This window comes from Mastigoproctus giganteus, chromosome 2 (assembly GCF_048544385.1).
Source record: "Mastigoproctus giganteus isolate SK-2022 chromosome 2, ASM4854438v1, whole genome shotgun sequence".
Classification (NCBI taxonomy): Eukaryota; Metazoa; Arthropoda; class Arachnida; order Uropygi; family Thelyphonidae; genus Mastigoproctus; species Mastigoproctus giganteus.
In genome coordinates, this window is record NC_143576.1 from 94,730,701 (window position 1) to 94,751,096 (window position 20,396).

General features: G+C 36.1%; 1 protein-coding gene across 1 annotated transcript in view; it reads right to left on the reverse strand.

Moving 5' to 3' along the window:
- Positions 1-20,396, reverse strand: part of LOC150089433 (spectrin alpha chain-like) — a 579,218-nt gene that overhangs the window by 302,210 nt on the left and 256,612 nt on the right. Inside the window, 2 exon segments of the mRNA XM_090389473.1 lie at positions 11,535-11,795; positions 16,711-16,845. Coding sequence (XP_090245599.1) covers positions 11,535-11,795; positions 16,711-16,845 — 396 coding nt within the window.

The window sequence follows — 20,396 nt, forward strand, 5'->3', positions numbered from 1 at the left end:
TGCATCAAAAAAAGGAACAATGGGTTTGATTTACAATTTTTTCATATCTTTTTTTAGTGCTCATTTGAGTTTTGAGTTTTTTAAAAGGGTTTGCTTACCTCCTTTGCTGCCTCCCTTAATATGACTGGACAGATCCCATCCACCACGGGTTCCTTTTTTTATTTTAAACTTCAACAATTTCTCTTCCACCATCCTTTCAGTTATCACAAAAATCATTCAGCTCCCTGTTAGAGATTGATAAACTTCTGGTATCCCCTCCCTAAAGAATTTCTCATATGTCAGTGTAGAAGCAAAATAGCTACTGAGCCTGCTAGCAACCTGAGCAAGATCATCAACAGTTAAACCATCAACATCAAGTGGGCTAATATGATTCAACTCCTTCCTTGTACTGTTAATATAAGTAAAGTCGTTGCTGCTTTTCTTAGCATTCTTTGCCAGAGCCTTTTTGTAACCTGTCTTGGCTTGCCTAACCTCTTTCGTGATTTGATTGCAGACTAGTTTATGTCTACCATAGGCTTCTGTATCACTTGATAATTTATATGCATCCCATGCATTTTTCTTCTCTGTAACAAGTCACATTAGTTGATCTGAAATTCATTTAGGTCTAATCATTGAAGAGTATTTCTTAGTTGGTATGAAAAGCCTAGTAGCTTCTACTACTACTTCCCTGAATGCTTCCCATTTAGAACTTGCTGTTGGTAACATCATCAAACAGTTCTGCATTGAATTTAAAAACTGTCTGAGACCACTGCAGTCACCCTTACAAAAGCAAAAGCCTTTACCTTTGACAATAGTTATGTCTTTAATAAATCCCACATCAGCACACTGTGATCACCATTGCTGTTGTTGTTGTTATTTGGTTTTTAGGAGCATTAGCAACTAAGGCCATATTGCTCCGGGATATATGCAGTGGTCATTCCCAGACCTTTCTGCATCCTCCGTATTTGGTGACGGGCTCGAACCCCAGTCTAATCAAGAAGCATGTGCTGCGCACTGCTGCTCCTTCCCACCTGGCTACGGAGGTGCCTGATCACAGTGGCATTAAGAATCTGCAGGTAAATGACCCAGCTAGTGGGTCATTTACCTGCAGATTCTTAAAAAATGTGCAAAGAATTGTTGCTGATAATCAAATCAAAAGTATCACTTCCTCATGTTGCCTCTCTAACATGCTGCTGTAAAAAACAATTATCCAATTGTTTTTTATCTGCTGTAAAAAAAGTTATCCAATAAATTCACAAAATCTTGCTAGTGTGTGAGTGACCAATCTACAAGTTCCAGCCAATATCTAGAACATTAAAATCCCCATTATAGGACATCATTTATAGCCCACTCTATTTCTCTGTACAGTTTTTTGTTATACTCATCACAGTCATTAATGGCTATAACACACTACTCTCATTTTCTCAGGGCTTATGTCACCTAACTCACCATTGCACTGGGCCTCCCATGTTGACTGGATGCACTGCTTTAGATTTAATATGCTTCTTAACTAAAAGCATAACCCCCCTATACAATCCATACACATTGTAATCCCCGTATTCAAATTCTGCATTCCTTATATCTGAGTTACAGCACATCTCTGATATTTCCACAATGACCATCATTTGATGACTTAATCAAATGATGAAGACAATCTTTTGGGTCGTTTAGAAGATGGCCAATGTTATAGCCTGTAAAGTCACCTTCCAATGCTAGCAGATACCAAGATGTTTTCAATTTGATGATTTTGTATTATGAGAGGTCACCACAATGGGATATGGCGTGAAATCACTTTAATTACTGCCGAGATATCTCTAGAAATAAAGATTTTTTGTCATGTTCAGATATGTTTTAATTTTTTTTTTTTTTTTTTTAAATCAGTTGCAAAAGGTTGTTACAGGCATACAGGTATGCCTATAACAACCTGATATAAAGTACAAATATATCATTAACATACTATTTGTACTTAACATACTATATGATAAGTACAAATATATCACTGCATTTAAAAAACAGTTATGAAGTATATTTGCAAGTATAGTTTAATACTTTTTTTAGTCCATATCTGAAAAAGTTTGTGAAACACTGCTCTAGGTGACCAGAATAATATAGTCAGCAAATATTATTTGTCCAGCTTGTTGAAATGGATTATGTGACTGAACAAAAGGGAAAAAAAGTCAATGGCATTTGCTATAACCATGATATGGAGGAAGCCAAAAGACTATCGTGGTGATTGTTACTTTTGTAATACGAAGATAAGCAGATGTCTTGTAGATTTATTCGAATCCAGGTTCAGATAAACAATCCACAATATTGTTTATCTGAACTTGGATTCAGCAATGAAACCAATCCCTCACGATGACGGTGGCAATTCTGGTACCTTCACAGCATGAACTAAATTCTTAGGAAGACAAAATGGAATGCAACAGAGGTGTAATTGAAGGCAGAATATAAATATTTTAAATTTACAGCAATATTGAATCTTCAAATTGGATTAGCAGGGAAAGTCCTTCAAAGCTGTAGGTACTAGAGTTGCAGGTGTTCATAACTTTCAGATTACATTTTAAAATAACTGCTGCCCCTCCACCTCTTCAATTAATCCCTGATGTCATATCGAGTGTTTAATGTCAAACAACATTAACTACAAAATTGCATTTTCTTTTTGCAATAACTTTAGTTTTACTTTATACAAATAATAATGCATATCATGTCATAGAACTGTATCTCTCTAGCACTTTACAAGTTAGCTTAGGCTGTAAGTACATTTCCGGTAAACCAAGAAAACGTCAAATGACCTTTTTTATTTGGTTAATTACAAAAACATCAACTACAAAATGATTTTGTAGTTAACGTTTTTTTAACTTTAAACCCTCAATATAAGATGTGTAGTTCAGGTTTTAAATTTTTTAGCATTAGAAAAATGTCCTTACAGGTTCCTGCATCCATGTTTCAACTAAACATATGATGTCATGAGATCTTCTATCAATAATGCAATAGGCATAGGTAGTTTATTTTTTATGATGTTACATTTTGAAAAAAAAAAAAAAAATGTTGAGATGCACACATGTCAGAACAATGCTTGCAAACAGACGTATTAAGTGACAGGCTGAATGGTAGACTATGACATGGAGCAGCCAAGGTATTCTCTAGCTATGCAAACAGTTCGGCAGATTGAGAATAAAATGGTATATTTTCACTAGAGTTGGTGACTGTACCTCCAATAATTCCATAATATGGAATGACAAGTAGACTATTTGTTCAGATACCAGGGTTTAGATATTGTTGTATGTCATAATTCTTTAGTTCTATTATGAAGAATGCATATCCAGCCTGCATATATCTAGCCTGCTAACAAAAATATTATTAAAATTATACCTTGAACTGTTTTGGTTTCTTATTTTCACAAAAAATTACATGTTTCTTGTACTAACAAGAAATTGTATTAACATAGCTATTGTTTACATATGAAGGAAGGTTGTTCCAGAAAACAGCAGTTGAATGAATAAACGAGTAAGATGAAAAGTTGGTTCTGTGAGTTTGAAGTTGGATGGTAAATGGATGTTGGCTGGTAGCTACACATGTTCGGACTGTTTTGAAAGAGAGAGAGCGGGAATTATAGAAGCCAATTCAGAAGAACAGTGCCCATGGAAATATCTGTAGAAGAGGCATGCAGCAGAAACAGTACGTCTACAAGACAGCAAGTGGAGACACTCTGTTAGAGATGAATCATTAATCAGTCCAAAGAGAGAAGTTTTGAGGGCACCACCCCAGATGTGGAAACAATATTCCATTATAGGGCAGATTTGCAATTCGTACAGAGTGAACAGCTGTTTGGAAGAAAAGTAATGCCAAGAGCGAAAGAGAAAACTAAGTTTTTCAGATGCAGAGGAAGCAATATTTGTAATGTGCTTGTGTCAAGAGAGATTAGAAGTCATGGTAATCCCCAAAAGAGATATATCATTTTGTCTAGAAATCAGAGTATCACCAAAGATAAGCATAGGAGCAGAAGAATCCTTTTTGTGAAATATAAGACAAGACTGAGTTTTAGAAAGATTGAAATCAACTAAGTTGTCTTTGCCCCACTGGAGAATTACCTGGAGATCGGCATTTAAGGAATTCGTAGCGGATATTCCAGTAGTTGAAGCTGATTGAGCAGGGCAAGGTTTCTCAAAATGGAGAGTGAAATGCAATGTGCTATCATTGGCAAAACTATGGATAGGATTTCCAGTCAATAGAAGAAGGTCATTAATATACAAGAGGAAAAGAGTGGGGGAAAGAACTGAACCTTGGGGGACACCAAGGACACCAATTACAAAAAACAGCTGGCAACCCATAAGATTGAAGTTTGTTTAGATGACCTTTATGCCAAACACGATCGAAAGCCTTTGAGATGTAAAGAGCAACTGCTTGTGTTTCACCAAACTTTTCCATTGAATTAGTCCATAAATGGGTAACATAAGCCAGAATATCACCAGTGGATCGACACTGACAGAATCCATACTGGTGATCGTTGATCAGACGGAAGGTTTCTGGGTAGTTTAAAAGTTGGCGGTTAATTGATTTCTCCACTACTTTAGAAAGAGTAGAAGTAATTGCAATGGGACGATAATTGGATGGGAGGGATTTGTCACCCTTTTCAGGAACTGGATGGATGTGAGCAAATTTCCAAGCAGAAGGAAAAACACCTTTGGAATAAGAAAGTGAAAAAAGGCAGCAAAGAACAGGAGTAAGTTCAGGAGCACAGGTTTTGAGAACAAGTGGAGAAATACCATCGGGACCTGGAGCTTTCTTAGCATCAAGATTCGTCAAAATCTTTCTGACATCCTTTTGATGAAAGACCACTGGAGGCATTGAATGGAGCGTGTTGGGAATGGTGGGAGGTGTTTTACCAAGATCATTAATACATGAGCTGAAGAAAAAATGGGATGCTAGCAGGTCAGCTTTATCCTTGGCCGAAGTGACAACAGAACCATCTGGTTTTGACAGAGATGGGAGCAGAGATGGGCAAAAGTTGCAGCCAAACAGCTTTGAAAAGAGACCAGAATGCTCGGCTACCATTAGGGTAAGAAGCAAGTTTTCTACTCTTAGCCTGTTCAAAAATCTAGTTTGGACTGATTAATAACTGCTTTACAATTGTTGCGAGCTTTGGTGTAGGCAGAAAATGAAACTGAAGAATTAGAAACAAGCCAATTACGATATGCAACATTCTTTTCTTGAACAGCCTTAGCACATTTATTGGAAAACCAAGGTTTAGATAAAGGATGAGATTTTAAAGTGGAGTGTGGGATAAAGGATTCCATTCCTGCAAGAATAATTTCACTGACACGATCTGAGCAACCGTTGACATCAGAAATTTTGAAACAGTAATCGGACCAAGGAAAAGAAGAAAAGAAATCTCGCAGGTCATCCCATTTTGCATTCTTGTAATGCCAAACAATACAAGATTGGAAATAGCCATGAGATAAAGGCTCCATTGGAGAAGAGACAATCACCAAGTTGTGATCTGAGGTGCCCAAAGGACCTCTCACTTCGACCGTGTACTTAGAAGGGTTGTTTGTGAGAAAAAGATCAAGCGTGTTGGCTGTATGGTTAGGATTCTCCGGTATTCTTGTAGGTAAATGAACAATATTGCAAGGTCATTAGTAATTACAAAAGGCTCAGAATCTCGATCAGCTGGGTCGGTGTGACTAGAAAACGGAAGCCAGATAGAATTGTAAACATAAAAATCACCAAAGAAAATTACCTCGCTGTTAGGAAAGTTGTACTGGAGAAAGTCAAGTTGCAAAGAGAGGAAGTCAAAGAGCTCCAAGTGTGATTAGTGAAGTTGGAAGAACGGTAGAGACAACAGATGAATTTGACACAATAAAGTAGAGAGATTTTAAGCCAGAGAAGATCGAAAAGAGGCGATTCCAAATTACCAAGTCTCTGACAGGGAATATCAGAACAGACATATGCACAAATAGCACCTTTGAGGCGAAAGGAATCGTACAGCGAATAATTTGGGCAACTGAGATGAGCAGTAGTTGAATCAACCAATAACTGAGATTCTGTCAGAAAAAGTACAGGCGCCTCCGTAGCCAGGTGGGAAGGAGCAGCAGTGCGTAGTACACGCTTCTTGATTAGACCGGGGTTCGAGCCCGTCACCACCAAATACGGAGGATGCGTAAAAGTCAGGAAATGACCACCGCATATTCCCGGAGCAATATGGCTTTAGTTGCTAATGCTCCTAAAAAAAAAAAAAAAAGAAAAAGAAAAAGTACATGGGGTTTGGCAGACTGCAAGTGGAAATGGTACAGCATTCAGATTAGAATTGAGACCACGTATATTTGTGAAATGAATTAGGAAGTGTTTGGGAGGTTTAGATCTTTTTGCAGATTAGCTTATTCATATTTATAGGCAAGCTGCTATAGGCACTTTAGGATTGAGATCAGAAGGATCATTTTGATAGGTCAAATACTGTTAGATTTCTGCTGATTATTCTTCATGATGGGATTCAATTATATGCTTGGATCAATAGCACACTGCAAGAAAGCCTGATTATGTTCACTGAGAGACAGAGAGAGACAGAGCTAGATTTTGAAGACCATGCAGGTATTTTTGCATTTTTTGCATCTGGACTGAGGGCTGGAACTGCAGAAACCTGATGTATATGAGGAGGATGAGGACTCTCAACAATTGCCTTTAGATCAAAAAGCATGTGACAAAACTAATACTGCATATTTTCTATCTGAAAAAGATTCTTTTTAATACTATCTTCACTAAACTGTTTCCTCTGCATTTAAGAGAGGGAGAGAGGAAATGTCATCTGTTTGGGTGCAGGCATTGTTAGTTAACTACATGGAATGTAAGGGTCTAGGAGACTGTAGTAAATTGACAAAAGAAGGAAATGAGAATGTCAGAGTTGAGAGGGAAATCAGTATCTGTTGGGATATTTTGAAAATTAGTTCATATTGATTAGAAGGAGACTGTAAATATGAACTTCTATTATTAGCTTTTACAAGAAGGGCATCTCCAATTATTTTTTAATACACTTAATTACACAGAAACAATTTTTTATCAGAAAAAAACACCCATCACAAAAAAACTTACTATATATTCCTTTATAGATAATAAATATTCCTTACTACATATTCCTTTACAGATAATACATATTGCTTTACAAATTATCCAATTACATACTGTTTTAAGACATTCACTGCATGAAACACCTTCCTTAGGTTGCATGTTGAAGAGTAAAAAGAGCTCTAAATATAAGCAAACAGAATATAACAGGCAGGACTGTGATTGACATAATAGGGTAGAGTAGTGAAGAGTCAGTATACCTGGGATATAAAGATGTTTCACTATAGGTTGGCTAACTGGGTTATTACTTGAGGGCTGCAGGACTTTATCCAAACCAAGAACAAAGGCAAGGTGGCAGCATACAGTCTTATGGCAAAGAAAGCACCTCAGGTCAAATGTCAATCAGTGTTCTTGTTTGGAACTACACGAAACATAGGCCCAAAATAGTGCTGAACACTATAAAAACCTAAATGTAAATAAATAGTACTTATCTTTACGAAGACTTGATAAAATTCATTACAGCTGCCTGACAACCAGCTAAGGAACCTGATATAACACAAATTTCAAAAAATGCAATTTAAAAACTACTTATAAATTATTATAAAGCAGGAGCTAAATCATAGACATCTTATACCTAGGCCACCTAGTGGAAAAAGTTCAAGAAAAGTTTGAATAATCACTAGAGGCTCTTGGTGATCCAATTCTGTACTGTAATACAGAGGATAAGAGCCAATGTGCTATACAAAAAGCTTAATATATTAAAAACTTTAATATTAATTGTCCTGTCAGATATCCCAATCCTAATGTCATAAATGTCCAAAAGCTGTTTTACTTCACAAACAGTTGTAAAAACAGTAAGGTAACACTGACTATTAAAGGAGTTCAGTCTTTATTATCCTATTATTTAAAGTTACTTAGACTATTAAAATATTAAATCACGAGTAGTGGTTTTACCATCACAGATTATAAATATGACAGAAATGCACATAATTTCTGTCACCTTTATAATCTGTGATGTAACTAGTTTAAATGATAATTTTTAATAAAATACAGTGCAACCCAGATAAAATGCAAAGGGCAACTTTAATTATAGCCAAAAAGAAAACCAGTTTTTTCCTCCATTTTTAGGGTCCATACTCTAATGAAGGACCCTTATAATGTCACTTGATTGTCCGTCTGTCACAGCATTGTATCTCTGGAACCACTCAATCTATTGACTTGAAATTTTGCATGGGTTTGTACATCACGTGGGCCAACATAATGCCATATTGATCATTGTTGATAAAAATTTGTCTGAGAAATGGGGATAAAATGTGAGGGGGACAAAAATGTTGTCGACAGCCTATAGCTTATTATACACCAGCGGAAAGAGCTCAACGAGTAGGCTTAAAATATAATTTTAAAATATTTTTAAAATTTAAAATGGCAGTGCCAGACAGGAAAATGTGAGTAATTTTTGTGTCTCCCCCCCCCCTCTATTTTGGTTGCTAATGGAGCTAAAAATTTAAAAATCACATTAGCTATGCGTTATTCAATGCTTATCAAGGGAAAACTATTACGATTGAAATCTATCATTTACTTTTTGTTTTAAAATTAAAAAACCTATTTTTTATTGCACTTTGATAACGTGCTTCTTTGTACTAAGTAACTCTCCTTTTGGTGACAAAAAGGTTGCTAAAGAGTTGTTAATAATTCTATAAAGGTCATTTATAAATGTTGTGATAAGAAGTATTTTTTAACAATTTTCAAAGCTGGAGTTGTCCCAGCAAGGAGGTACTCAGAGAGCCAGTGTTGAGGCAGCAGTGGTGGGGAGGCACCTGTGCAGAGTCTTGCACAGCCCTCACCTGCCAGTTGCTTCTCCCCCAATACTTTAATTGCTTCTCCCATCCTTGTCATTCACAACAACTGGAAAGACTCAGACAACATTTTTGTTAGTTCCTCAGTTTTAGGCCAAGCTGGGAATACTAGAACCCTTTTTCAGTTACCATAAAGCTCTTTTTGAGATACTACACTAACGACCATTCGTGACTATGGACCCTTTATCCTGAGTGCCTGGCACTCAGTAGTTGACTGATTTATTTTAACATGAATAAACAATGACTAAAACAACAATCAATTAAGCAAGTATTTTTATAAAAAATGCTTGCTTTAAAAAATAAAATGCTTTAAAAAAAATAATAAAAAAATAATAAATAAAAAATGCATCAAAAAATAAAAAATGCTTGCTCTTTAAAAAATAAAATTAAGCAAAAATATATAAACTAATATCATTTTGGACATTTTTTTTTCCTCGTTTAGTTTTATTATTTTGCTATCAGTGGATGAAATTGGATAAATGTTTTAAGTAGTAAATGTGCCATTATTGTAGTTTTCTTTTAACACTGCACTATTTTAATAAAAACACTACTTTAAAAATACAGTGGATTCCTATTATTTGGGCCACCGGTTAATCGGGGCAGCCGTTTATTTGGGGCAAATCTTAAAAAACAGAAACCAATCGAGAATATAGCCAGGGTTTACTTTTAATTGGGATAGCATGCCGTTTAATCGGGGCAGGAGACCGCAGCACTGGAAATTACCCTACAATTGTCTCTGACAGTACCACATGGTTCGGTCGAAATTCTGGAGGTCACAACCATAAAACAATAAAAACAATTAGCAGTGAGCTGTTTATTGGGCTTTTCTGTTAGTGAAATCTATCATAAACGGATAGTAAACTCGATCTTATTGAATTTGCGATAATACTGACAGCTGGAATTCTGTGGGTTATTATGGTGAAATGTATTTACACTTCCATGAAATCTTCAATCATATAAAAAAATTAATTTTCAGCTCTTCTCTTCATTCCTATTTTTAAAGCTTTGTAACTCGTTACTCCATTCTCACTTGCGCGTATCGTGTTACTTGCAATTTGTGTGTGCCGTGTTCTTTGTTATTGATTGCTTATCTTTTTACTGTTTTAAATTTTAACCCCCATCCACAAATGTCAGTGAACAGAAATGTCAACTAGTTCATATGTACATATTACAGTACACATTAATTATTCCAATTATCACGTATATTCTTCCGATTTTCACGTATCATTTAATTTTTTTAATTGGTAAAGTAATAAAGGGTAAATTTGTGCCTAATATATCTTTGCTTTTATAGCCTGTGGATAATATTCCTCCTATTTTCACTAATTAGAATTGCTGTTTAATGGAATTAAAATTCAATTCACAAATGTGATCACAACAACCGGTGCTTACTGCACATCGTATAGTGAACGGTACTTTACTATGTTGAGTTCGTCGTAACATGATTTGATTGTACAGTGAACCAATTGTAAAGGGGGGATACATTGTATTTTTAACTATTTACGTGAAACTTCGGATAATTGGGGCAGCCGCTTAATCGGGCCAAAATGCACTAGTCCCGATGTGTCCCAAATAACCGGAACGGACTGTATATATATATTAAATAGCACTTAACGTAGTTAAAAAAATAAAATTTCAATTTCTTATAACAATCCCATGCTTCCAAATGAAACACTTTGTGAATTTTTGTGAATTTGTGTTTTGTCATAAAATGCATGTTTTTTATTTATTTGGTCAAATTTTATTATTTGATGGAATTCTACTAATTAGATTCCAAATGGTGCAGGAATATTCTTGTAACTAGTATTAATAAACACAAAATGATACAAAGTCAAGTTTATTTAGAAATTTTTTAAAAAAATTATTAATTAAAAGAACTAAGCTCATTGATGTAGATCATACCATAAAAAACCTAAAAAAATTTCTATTGAAGTGATGTTCCCATTAATTTTAGTATTCCATTAAAATTTCATCTTTTTATATACATTATTAATTGCATTAAAATTTGAATAAATTTTGAATAATCTGTAAAAAAAATCAGATCTCTCACTGATGATGTACTACTGGCATGCACATACATAACATGCATGTGCATGCCAGTAGTACATAGTGACTCTGTGCATGCATACATGCACAATCATATCCCCCCGAAAAAAAATCAAATAACTATACCAACTCTATGAAGATCAAAAACAGTAATATAATAATATGGTTCTCTTTGTTGCTGCATTCCATGTTCACCATTCAATGCATAAAACAACAGGATATCTGTGCATGTTTACACTCAAGACTTAACCGCATCAATACTGGATTCATAGGTTGTTTATATTTGCCTAACCCTTCAGTTGTGAATCCAATATCACTTAACATTAGATGGTGGTGTATGTGGGATGATGAGGGAGGGGGAAGGGTAACTGAGTGAAACTGCTATATCCAAAAAAGTTTAAAATATTAAAATACATATATAACATATACAGGCTGAAGTGGTAAGCAGTGGTTTCTCATTTAAATAAGAAAATGACTGCACAGTGATGTGTTTATACAGGAGCATGGCAGTGTTTGCTAATGGTTTCTATCCATTCAAATAAAAAATTTAAAACATAAATCTAATTGCTTACCTCATCTATAATATCTTACCTTGTCTTTAACCCACTGTACTAACTCAGCTGCCTCCCTGACTAACTGAAAAGCTTTACATGATTCTTCCAACTTGGAACATCTTTCACGGCCAAGTGCCAATAAATTTTCATACTGGCTTTCAATTTGCGCTTGCCTTGCAGAAATGCTATTAGTATCAGCCAAGTGTTGTTGACTAGCTGACAATCCTGCTTCAATTTTCTTCACATAAGCTGCAGGTACAAATCCTTGTCTGTCATTTACTTCCACTTTCCACCAATCCTGCAACATACAAAGATATGCCAATTTAAAAACACGGAGATTTCATAAGCCTACCAAATTTTTATCTCTCAAATTGTACAAGCCCACTAGAACATACACATTACTTAAAAATAAATAAATAAAGCATCTGTTACAATGATCTAAGTGTGATGTCAATGCATTCCTTTGGTATGGCTTTGATCTTCAATCTGCATCACTGATTGTGATAGAACTGGAGAAGCATGGCCATATAAAAATCAAATACAAAATATGCCCTCATTGCTGATGCATAAAGTGCACCACATATCCACTCACTCACAAATTTTGGACATTTCAAAGAGGAAATAAATTAAATAATGTTCAAATGAAAAATAGCATCACAATGTGCACAACTTCCTTTATTATCAATTCTCATTCAGCTCAAGAATGTAATAGTGCATGTGTATTTGAGTTGAGTTGGCTATAGTTCAAGCCCACATGAATGCTCAATAAAATAATTTTTATAGTCTTATCAAAATCAGTTTTATAAACTGTTCTGACTTTTTAGTCTGCTAGAGTAATAAACAAAACTTTTCTTTTTTGAAAAAAAAAAATATCTGAATGGTGCACAAAGTGCAGTGCATGTCTGCTAATAAAATTTATTAGAGCAACTGCTTTTTTAGAATATGTGAACCACAAAAAAATAATAATAAATAAATAAAAGGATCACAGATAAATATTCACTATAGAAATGTCAATGTGAACCTAAGTATTCCTTTAGTTTTGTAATTAAGATAAAACACTACTCAGCAAGAATATGAGGTTAAAAAACATTACCGAGCAGCAGTTGCTCTTTGAAATACAGGTACAAAACCACATACAGAATAGTAAACAAGACTAAAATAAAGTAAAGAAAATAAGTGAGGGGGATACTACTGTAGCTGAAGAATTACAGCCTTTGATACATATTTTTGGGGAGTTTCAGTTTAATAAAAAAAAAAAAAAAAACTGCATGGGCCATAATCACCTCCAGAGAGGGAGTTGATGCAGTAGCAACAAATATCAGATGATTGTGATTGTTTAATATATGCAGCAGGAGCTATATACAATAAGCAAGTACTGTTTGCAGGAGTTATAAGGAGCTGGACAGTCTGTGATTTCCATCGTGGTCACTGGAGAAAGTTGTGTTATGCTGCTTAGCACTGGCCTGTGTTTCAAATACATAAGATGGCAAGGGAATGAATCTTGGTTTGGTTGGCTAGATATCTTACATTTTTTGAGACTTCTGGTGCTGCTGAATTAATTCAGGATGTAGGAGGAAGAGGAGGATAGAGACTACAATATTTCTTGGGATGGCATCTGAGGCTGGGGAAGAGGACAATCAGGAAGTGGGGGCAGTGAATCTGCAAATGTTTCTGTTGATGTTGGCACCTGAACTGTGTTAAAGAGTCCAGGCTTCTAGGACAGGATCTTAGAACTCTTGATAATAAAGATTAAAGGTGTGGCTTTCACAGATGTTGCAAAATGCCATGTTGCAAAGAAGGCCACAGCAGAAATCACACATTGTCCAACCCTATAACTCCAGGACACAGCAATTGATGAGAGTGCACAGAAGGCATCTAATACAAGCACAAAGCCACCATCAAGTCATTCTCTGGAGATAATTAAGTTGTCCAACCCTATAACTCCAGGACACAGCAATTGATGAGAGTGCACAGAAGGCATCTAATACAAGCACAAAGCCACCATCAAGTCATTCTCTGGAGATAATTAAGTCCTCTACAGTTTTTTCTAGACTTAAAAAAAACCCAAAATCCACTGAGAAAGGCCAAAATATGCAGTAATCTTCTCCTTCACTTACTTTCTTACATACTTCCTTCTTTTTCTGGCGCCTCCATAGTTAGGTGGGAAGGAGCAGTAGTGCATAGCACACGCTTCTTGATTAGACCGGGGTTCAAGCCTGTCACCACCAAATGCGGAGGATGTGGAAAGGTCAGGGAATGACCACCCCACCAGAGCAATATGGCCTTAGTTGCTAATGCTCCTAAAAACCAAATAACAACAATAACAACATCTTCTTTTTCATTACTTTATTTTAGTTTTGTTTACTGTTCTGTACATAGTTTTTGGCTATTAATCAACCTGTTTGAATAATGACTGATACTTCAAAGAGCAGCAACTACGATTCAATAAATATCCTTAAACTCCTATATTATTTCCTTTAGTTTTGTTATCACCTTCAATTTGTATCACTGGTTGTGTCCAAGAAGTGGAGAATCAAGCCTGCTATCATTGTTAATGGGCTAACAATGATAGTTAGCAGTAGTTACAGTACTGTAACTGAAAAATATCTCATTTGTATTTGAATCGAATTCAACATTAAAATAAATAATATAAATAGCATAATCTGACAATATCAAGTGTTACATAACATACTTATTAAGCTGATAAGTTCCTAATGTGGGTATTGCCATTGTGTGACCAATGGTAGTTTGTAGCCCAATGGCAACAGCAGTGCTGAACTGAAAATAAAAGCCTCCCCCCCCACAAAATTTTTCATTTGGATTTATAAGTAAATGCAATGAAAGCTTAGGCATACTTCCCACTGCAAGCCTTTTCTAAGAATCTTCCCAGTCCAATCCAACCTTGAATAGTAGCACCATTTGGATCCACCATTTGACAGGATTAGCAAGGTCAGGTTCGGCAAGCAGAAAGCCTCAGAATTTGCTTGAATTTGTGAGAAAGTGTACCAATGACTTTAGCAAGACACCAGAGAAAATTAACATTAGCATAGGCATATGATGCAAGAAAGCAAGCTTATGCAGCATCATCCAAAAAAAAAAAAAACACACTCCCATTTCACACCTCAGTTCGTTCCAAATACCTGTCCAGCTCAGCTTTTATTTAGGCTATCAACTTCCACAGCAAAGGATGGAAGTCTGTTCCACCAACCAACTACCCGCTGGCTAAAGGCAAACTTCTGCACAATCTATCCTACATCTGTCTTTCCTCGATTTGAATTTATGCCCTCTCAGGTGATTATTCTGAGCAAGAGGAAGAATCCCATCAGCATTGAGCATGCTCAAACCATTAAAGGCTTTATACACCTCAATCAGATCACCTCGCAGGTGCCTAGTCTCCAGACACTATAATTTGCAAAACTTAAGCCTTTCTTCGTAAGAGCAACCCTTTGTTCCATTCACTAATCTTGTTGCCCTTCTATGTACTCATTCCAACAGCTCTACATCCTTCTTGAAATGAGGCCTCCAGACCTGTATACAGTACTCAAGATGTGGCCTGACCATTGCCTTATACAAGGGAATAATCACCTCCTTATCCCTGCTAGAAAAATTCCTGTATATCATTGACAAGACACCATGAGCTACTCTTGCAGCCCGTCTGCACTGATCAGAAAACTTCATATCTGCCTGCACAATTATCCCCAGGTCCTTTTCATTCTCTACCACTGTCAGTGTAGTACCACAGAGTTGATACGTTACTCTGGGGTTGCTGTTTCCCCATATGTAGTACTTTACATTTGTCAATGTTAAACTTCATTTGCCACCTCTCAGCCCATCTGCTCAACCTTTCCAGATCCTGTTGCAGCAGCATAGCGTCAGTAGTGTCCTTAACAACCCTGCCAACCTTTGCATCGTCTGCAAACTTGGACATTAAGCTTGATATACCATCATCAATATCATTTATAAATACAGAAAACAATAATGGACCCAACACTGAACCCTGAGGGACTCCACTAATAACATTAGTGCACGATGAGCAGTGTCCATTGATTACCACTCTCTGTCTTCTCCCACTCAACCATCCCTTTATCCATAGCAGCAATTTGTCTCCAATGCCACCCTGCTCCAATTTGTTCAGCAGTCTTCCATGTGCAACAGTATCAAAAGCCTTTCAAAATCAAAGCCCTTAATTTAATTCCCTCAGATTTAATTAGTATTACTATTACTTAGAGACTAGTGGCAATACTATTTAAATTAATTAAGGAGGAAGGTGATCTGATTCATCCTGATCTACATTATCCACATTTTGGGATTAAAATAAAAAGACAATACTCAACAGTTGTGTGGTCTGTAGCATTTTATAAAAAATTGCGTTAGCAGGTGCTAACCCTTTTGTGAGAATGAAGATTATGAAGCTATATTTTGAGTAGTTTTTCCAACAAAGATTGGCTATCCATACCAATCAGCAGTATAATGATCTAAGTAAAAGCTGATTATTTCACTTCCTGCTTAAGCATTGAAAAGTTTGAGTGTTGGGAAGAGTGGCTTCACTGCTAAACAAGAAATGGCATAATTCAAGAAGTCTATGAAACCAATGCTTTCAAAAGATCAGTGGCATTAAAGTGGTGAAAGACCAGAAAACAAGCAGCCCACTAAGCACAACAGTAATAGAAATGTTACAACAGGTTAACAGATTATGTCAAAAAGCTAACACTGATTTTGTTTTTTGATGTTAGAGAAAAAAACTTTATCAAACTGTAAATGGCTCTTGTTATACCAACGAGTGAGCACATTTGAGTAGGGCCATTCATTTAAAAAAAAAAAAAAGATCCAAACTGAAAAATAAACATTGGTTCTTTTTTACAGCATAACACAAGACTTCATATCACTGCCCCCCCCCAACCCCCACACTTCCTATACGCCCAGACCTCACTCCCTATAATTTTTAGGCATTTTCAAACATTTATGGAGATGAAAATTTATAAGTATAGAAATGAAAAATGTTCAGCCACTTTAAATGGTGTGCAAACTGTCAAGGATACTATTTTGATAAACCAGTTCAATGAATGGGCATACCTACAACTCTGAATAACAGGCACAGTCCACATATTTTTCAATCTGCCTTACAAATAGAGTAATGAATATATTTCAGCTTATGGTTTTGATAAATAAAATGAAAATGTCTTGTGTTCAGTTCAATTAAAAGTGAATTATACCTTATTATTGCTATTCAAAAGAGTTAAGACATCTCCTTTCTTCATAGATACTTCTCTTGGACTCTTTTCAGTGTAATCATACAGAGCCATCACAAACTCCTTTCCAGCATGGTCAACCACTGGTGCTTCTTGTTGCTGTAATGAATCAAAATAATATATATTCTTTAAACAAAGTAACAGTAAATTCATCCTGCAATTACAGTAATAGTAAAACTGAGTTACATGAAATAAACTATATTAAAGATTAAAAATAACAGCATAATCATCTAATACATTACCATTACAGAATTATAAATTCTATCGAACCAAATGAAATTTTAAGACAGATCCTATATCGAGAGTTTAGTGTCAAACAACGTTAACTACAAAATTTAATTTTTTTTGGAGATAACTCTAGTTTTGCTTTATACAAATAACAATACATATCATGTCACAGAACTGTATCTCTCTAGTACTTTACAAGTTAACTTGGGTTGTAAGTACATTTCTGGTAAACTAAGAAAATGTTAAATGACTTTTTCTTGGTTAATTTCAAAAACTTTCACTACAAAATGATTTTGTAGTTAACACTGTTTGATACTAAACCCTTGACATATAACCATTACTATCAAGTCATACAAAGTCAGAGAGAGAGATACACACATTCCACAAAGTATACTGGTTCTGAATTTTGAACAACATATCACCTAAATAGCCTAACCAAGCATAAACTTTTATGTAATGTTACATATATGTGAATTTCATTTTTTAAATGTTCACATAAGCTTAGAACAGCATAAAGTATGAAAATATGACATAAAAAAAGTATACATTTACTAAAACTTATTTTTACACAGTACTGTACATTTACTAAGATGCAACTTACCGTTATCCACTTTGACTATAAATAGAATAATGGTACAGGTCGCTACTTATTGCTTACAGTAATAATGTATGTAATGGTTTTATACTTTCAGACATTTGAATTGACTTACTATAAGTATAAAATTTTAAACATGTCTTCTACGTGTATTTGACTGGTGGGGGAAAGAGTCAAGTCAAGCAAAATTTGTTTATCATAACAGAGTTGGGGGGCGCCTCCGTAGCCAGGTGGGAAGGAGCAGCAGTGCGTAGCACACGCTTCTTGATTAGACCGGGGTTCGAGCCCGTCACCACCAAATACGGAGGATGCGGAAAGGTCAGGGAATGACGACCGCATATCCCGGAGCAATATGGCCTTAGTTGCTAATGCTCCTAAAAACCAAACAACAACAACAACAACAGAGTTGGGGTTTTCACAAAGTATAGACTCACAAGCTATTCAGAGATTGTACTTGCTACCAATGAAGTACAATTGGAAGCATCAGTCAGTCACAAACAAGTGCAGCTCCTAAATACTCAATGAACGATTGTTTTCATTAGTGAAACAACATTCCAAGTAGCATAAAATAGTTTTTTAAACTCACATTAGTTAGCCATTAGTCTTGCATGTAAAAGATGACAACTACTGCAGGAGTATACAACTGAAGAGCAGCTGTTGAACATTTTATGTGGTTCAAAATAATATTCAACCAAGGATATTCACAAAGAAATGCTTCCAGTATATGATGAGAACTGTTCATCACAGTTCTCATCATGGTGTTTAGAGTGGCATTTTTCATGAAGACATATCAAATGTTCTTATGAAAAATCTTCATAAGGACATTTGACACAAAGGGAAATACTAGATCAAAACAACCAGTTGAAATTGTGGATACAGCTGAGGTCCTAGTAGAATCACCGATGCAAGGAGCCTGGAAATAGCATGAATATTGCCTCCTGTTGCACACTTCTGAATGAAAGGCCAACCAGGCTAGCCGGGTGGGTAAAGTGCCTGCCTGGCAACCCAAAGGTCGCGGGTTCGAATCCCGCCTCGGGCTTGGATCAAAGTACTGCAAAAACCTTGGGAGGTGCATTATGGCCACAGAAGCCGATGCGCCAACAACTACCAAAAAAAAAAAAAAAAAACCCTTCTGAATGACCTTAGTAATCAAAGCAAAGAAAACAGACATGATGCATGGCAACATAAGGCCATATAGAGTGTGCACAACCAAGCAGACCATTAATGATTTGGGAAGGAAACTTCCTTGTCATCCTTTCAGCAGCCTTGAATTTTCCCCTAGTGATTTCTATTTATTTGGTCCACTTAAATACCTGATCAAGACATCAAAGGCATATACTGTTGGGATATCAGAGACATAAGCAGTGCAGAATTGGAATTTGGGGAGTTGTTGTTGTTGTTGTTGATATGGAGGTTTGATGGCGCATAGGCTACTTTGGCCATAATGCGCCTATTCATTTATTATAAAAAGAGATGAAAAAGTTTCATAAATTCAGAATTGATTAAAAAGTCCTGTTTGCTTTATGAAGTTGAAAAATTCGGAAATATCTGCATCATCTCCAATGAGATTCTCTAAAGTTATTGGTCTACGAAGATTAACCAGTGATAGCAGGGTTGAAGTTCTGTCTTGTTCATAGTAAGGGCAGTCAATGAGAATGTGTTTAATACTCAGATTTATATTACAAAGTGGACACTGTGGCGGGACATTCCCTGTGAGTAAATAAAGGTGGGTCAGATATGTATGGCCTATTCTTACCCTTGAAAGGACTACCTCTTCTCGTCTTGATGTGCGGACACTGGAGCGCCAAATTTTTGGATCATGTTTAAATTGAAAGAGTTTATTATTAATTTGAGAGTGCCATATTGCTGTCCATTTTGACAGGCATGCAGCCTGAATGATTAATGCATAATCTGATGGCGGAACAGGGATATCAGTTAAGTCGAAGCTAGTTGGATTTTTTGCGGCTTTATCAGCCAGTTCGTTGCCCAAAATGCCAGAATGAGCTGGAATCCAGCAGAAGGTGACCAGTTGATTGCGTTCTTCAATTTGTAGTAATATGCTTTTTATTTCATCTAGAACAGGGTGTACTTTATCTAAGGGGTTACATAAAGCCAAAATTGAGCTGAGGGAATCAGTGTAAATAACAGATTTTAAAGCACAGTCAGAAGAGAGATTCTGTAAAGCTAGTTTGATTGCATATAATTCAGCTGAGAAGATACTGAATTCAGATGGCAAGGATGCTGAAATAACGGTATTTGGAAACACTGCAGCCGCTCCGACGTTTGAATTAGATTTAGAGCCGTCTGTATAAATTGGAAAAAAGTCAAAGTATCTTTGAGTGTGAGCTTCGTGAAGTTGTTTGATATTTGATGTTTGTAAAATGTTCTTTCCCCATTGAGAGAGGTAAGTGTCACAGGTCGGTATAGGAGGTGGAACCCATGGTGGTTGAGTACAAGTTGTTGTCTGTTGTACGGAAAGGATGGAAACATTCCAGATTTGCATCAGTTCAAGAAGGCGAAGACCAGCTGGCTTTACTATGCTTGGTTTATTTCTGAAAAGGTTTTCTAGTGGTGGATTGAACAGGTACGACTGAGTCGGATGCATGGCACAGCTTTGTATCTTGACAGCATACTTCAATAACAGTGATTTCCTACGTAAAGTTAGTGGGGGTTCATGGGCATCAATGTAGAGACTATGTGCTGGTGATGTTCTGTAAGCACCGAGTGAAAGTCTCAAGGCACTGTGTTGAATTGGATCAAGCCAGCGTAATGCACTCAATCTGGCTGAATCATAGATGGGAGCTCCGTAATCAAGACGGGATCTGAT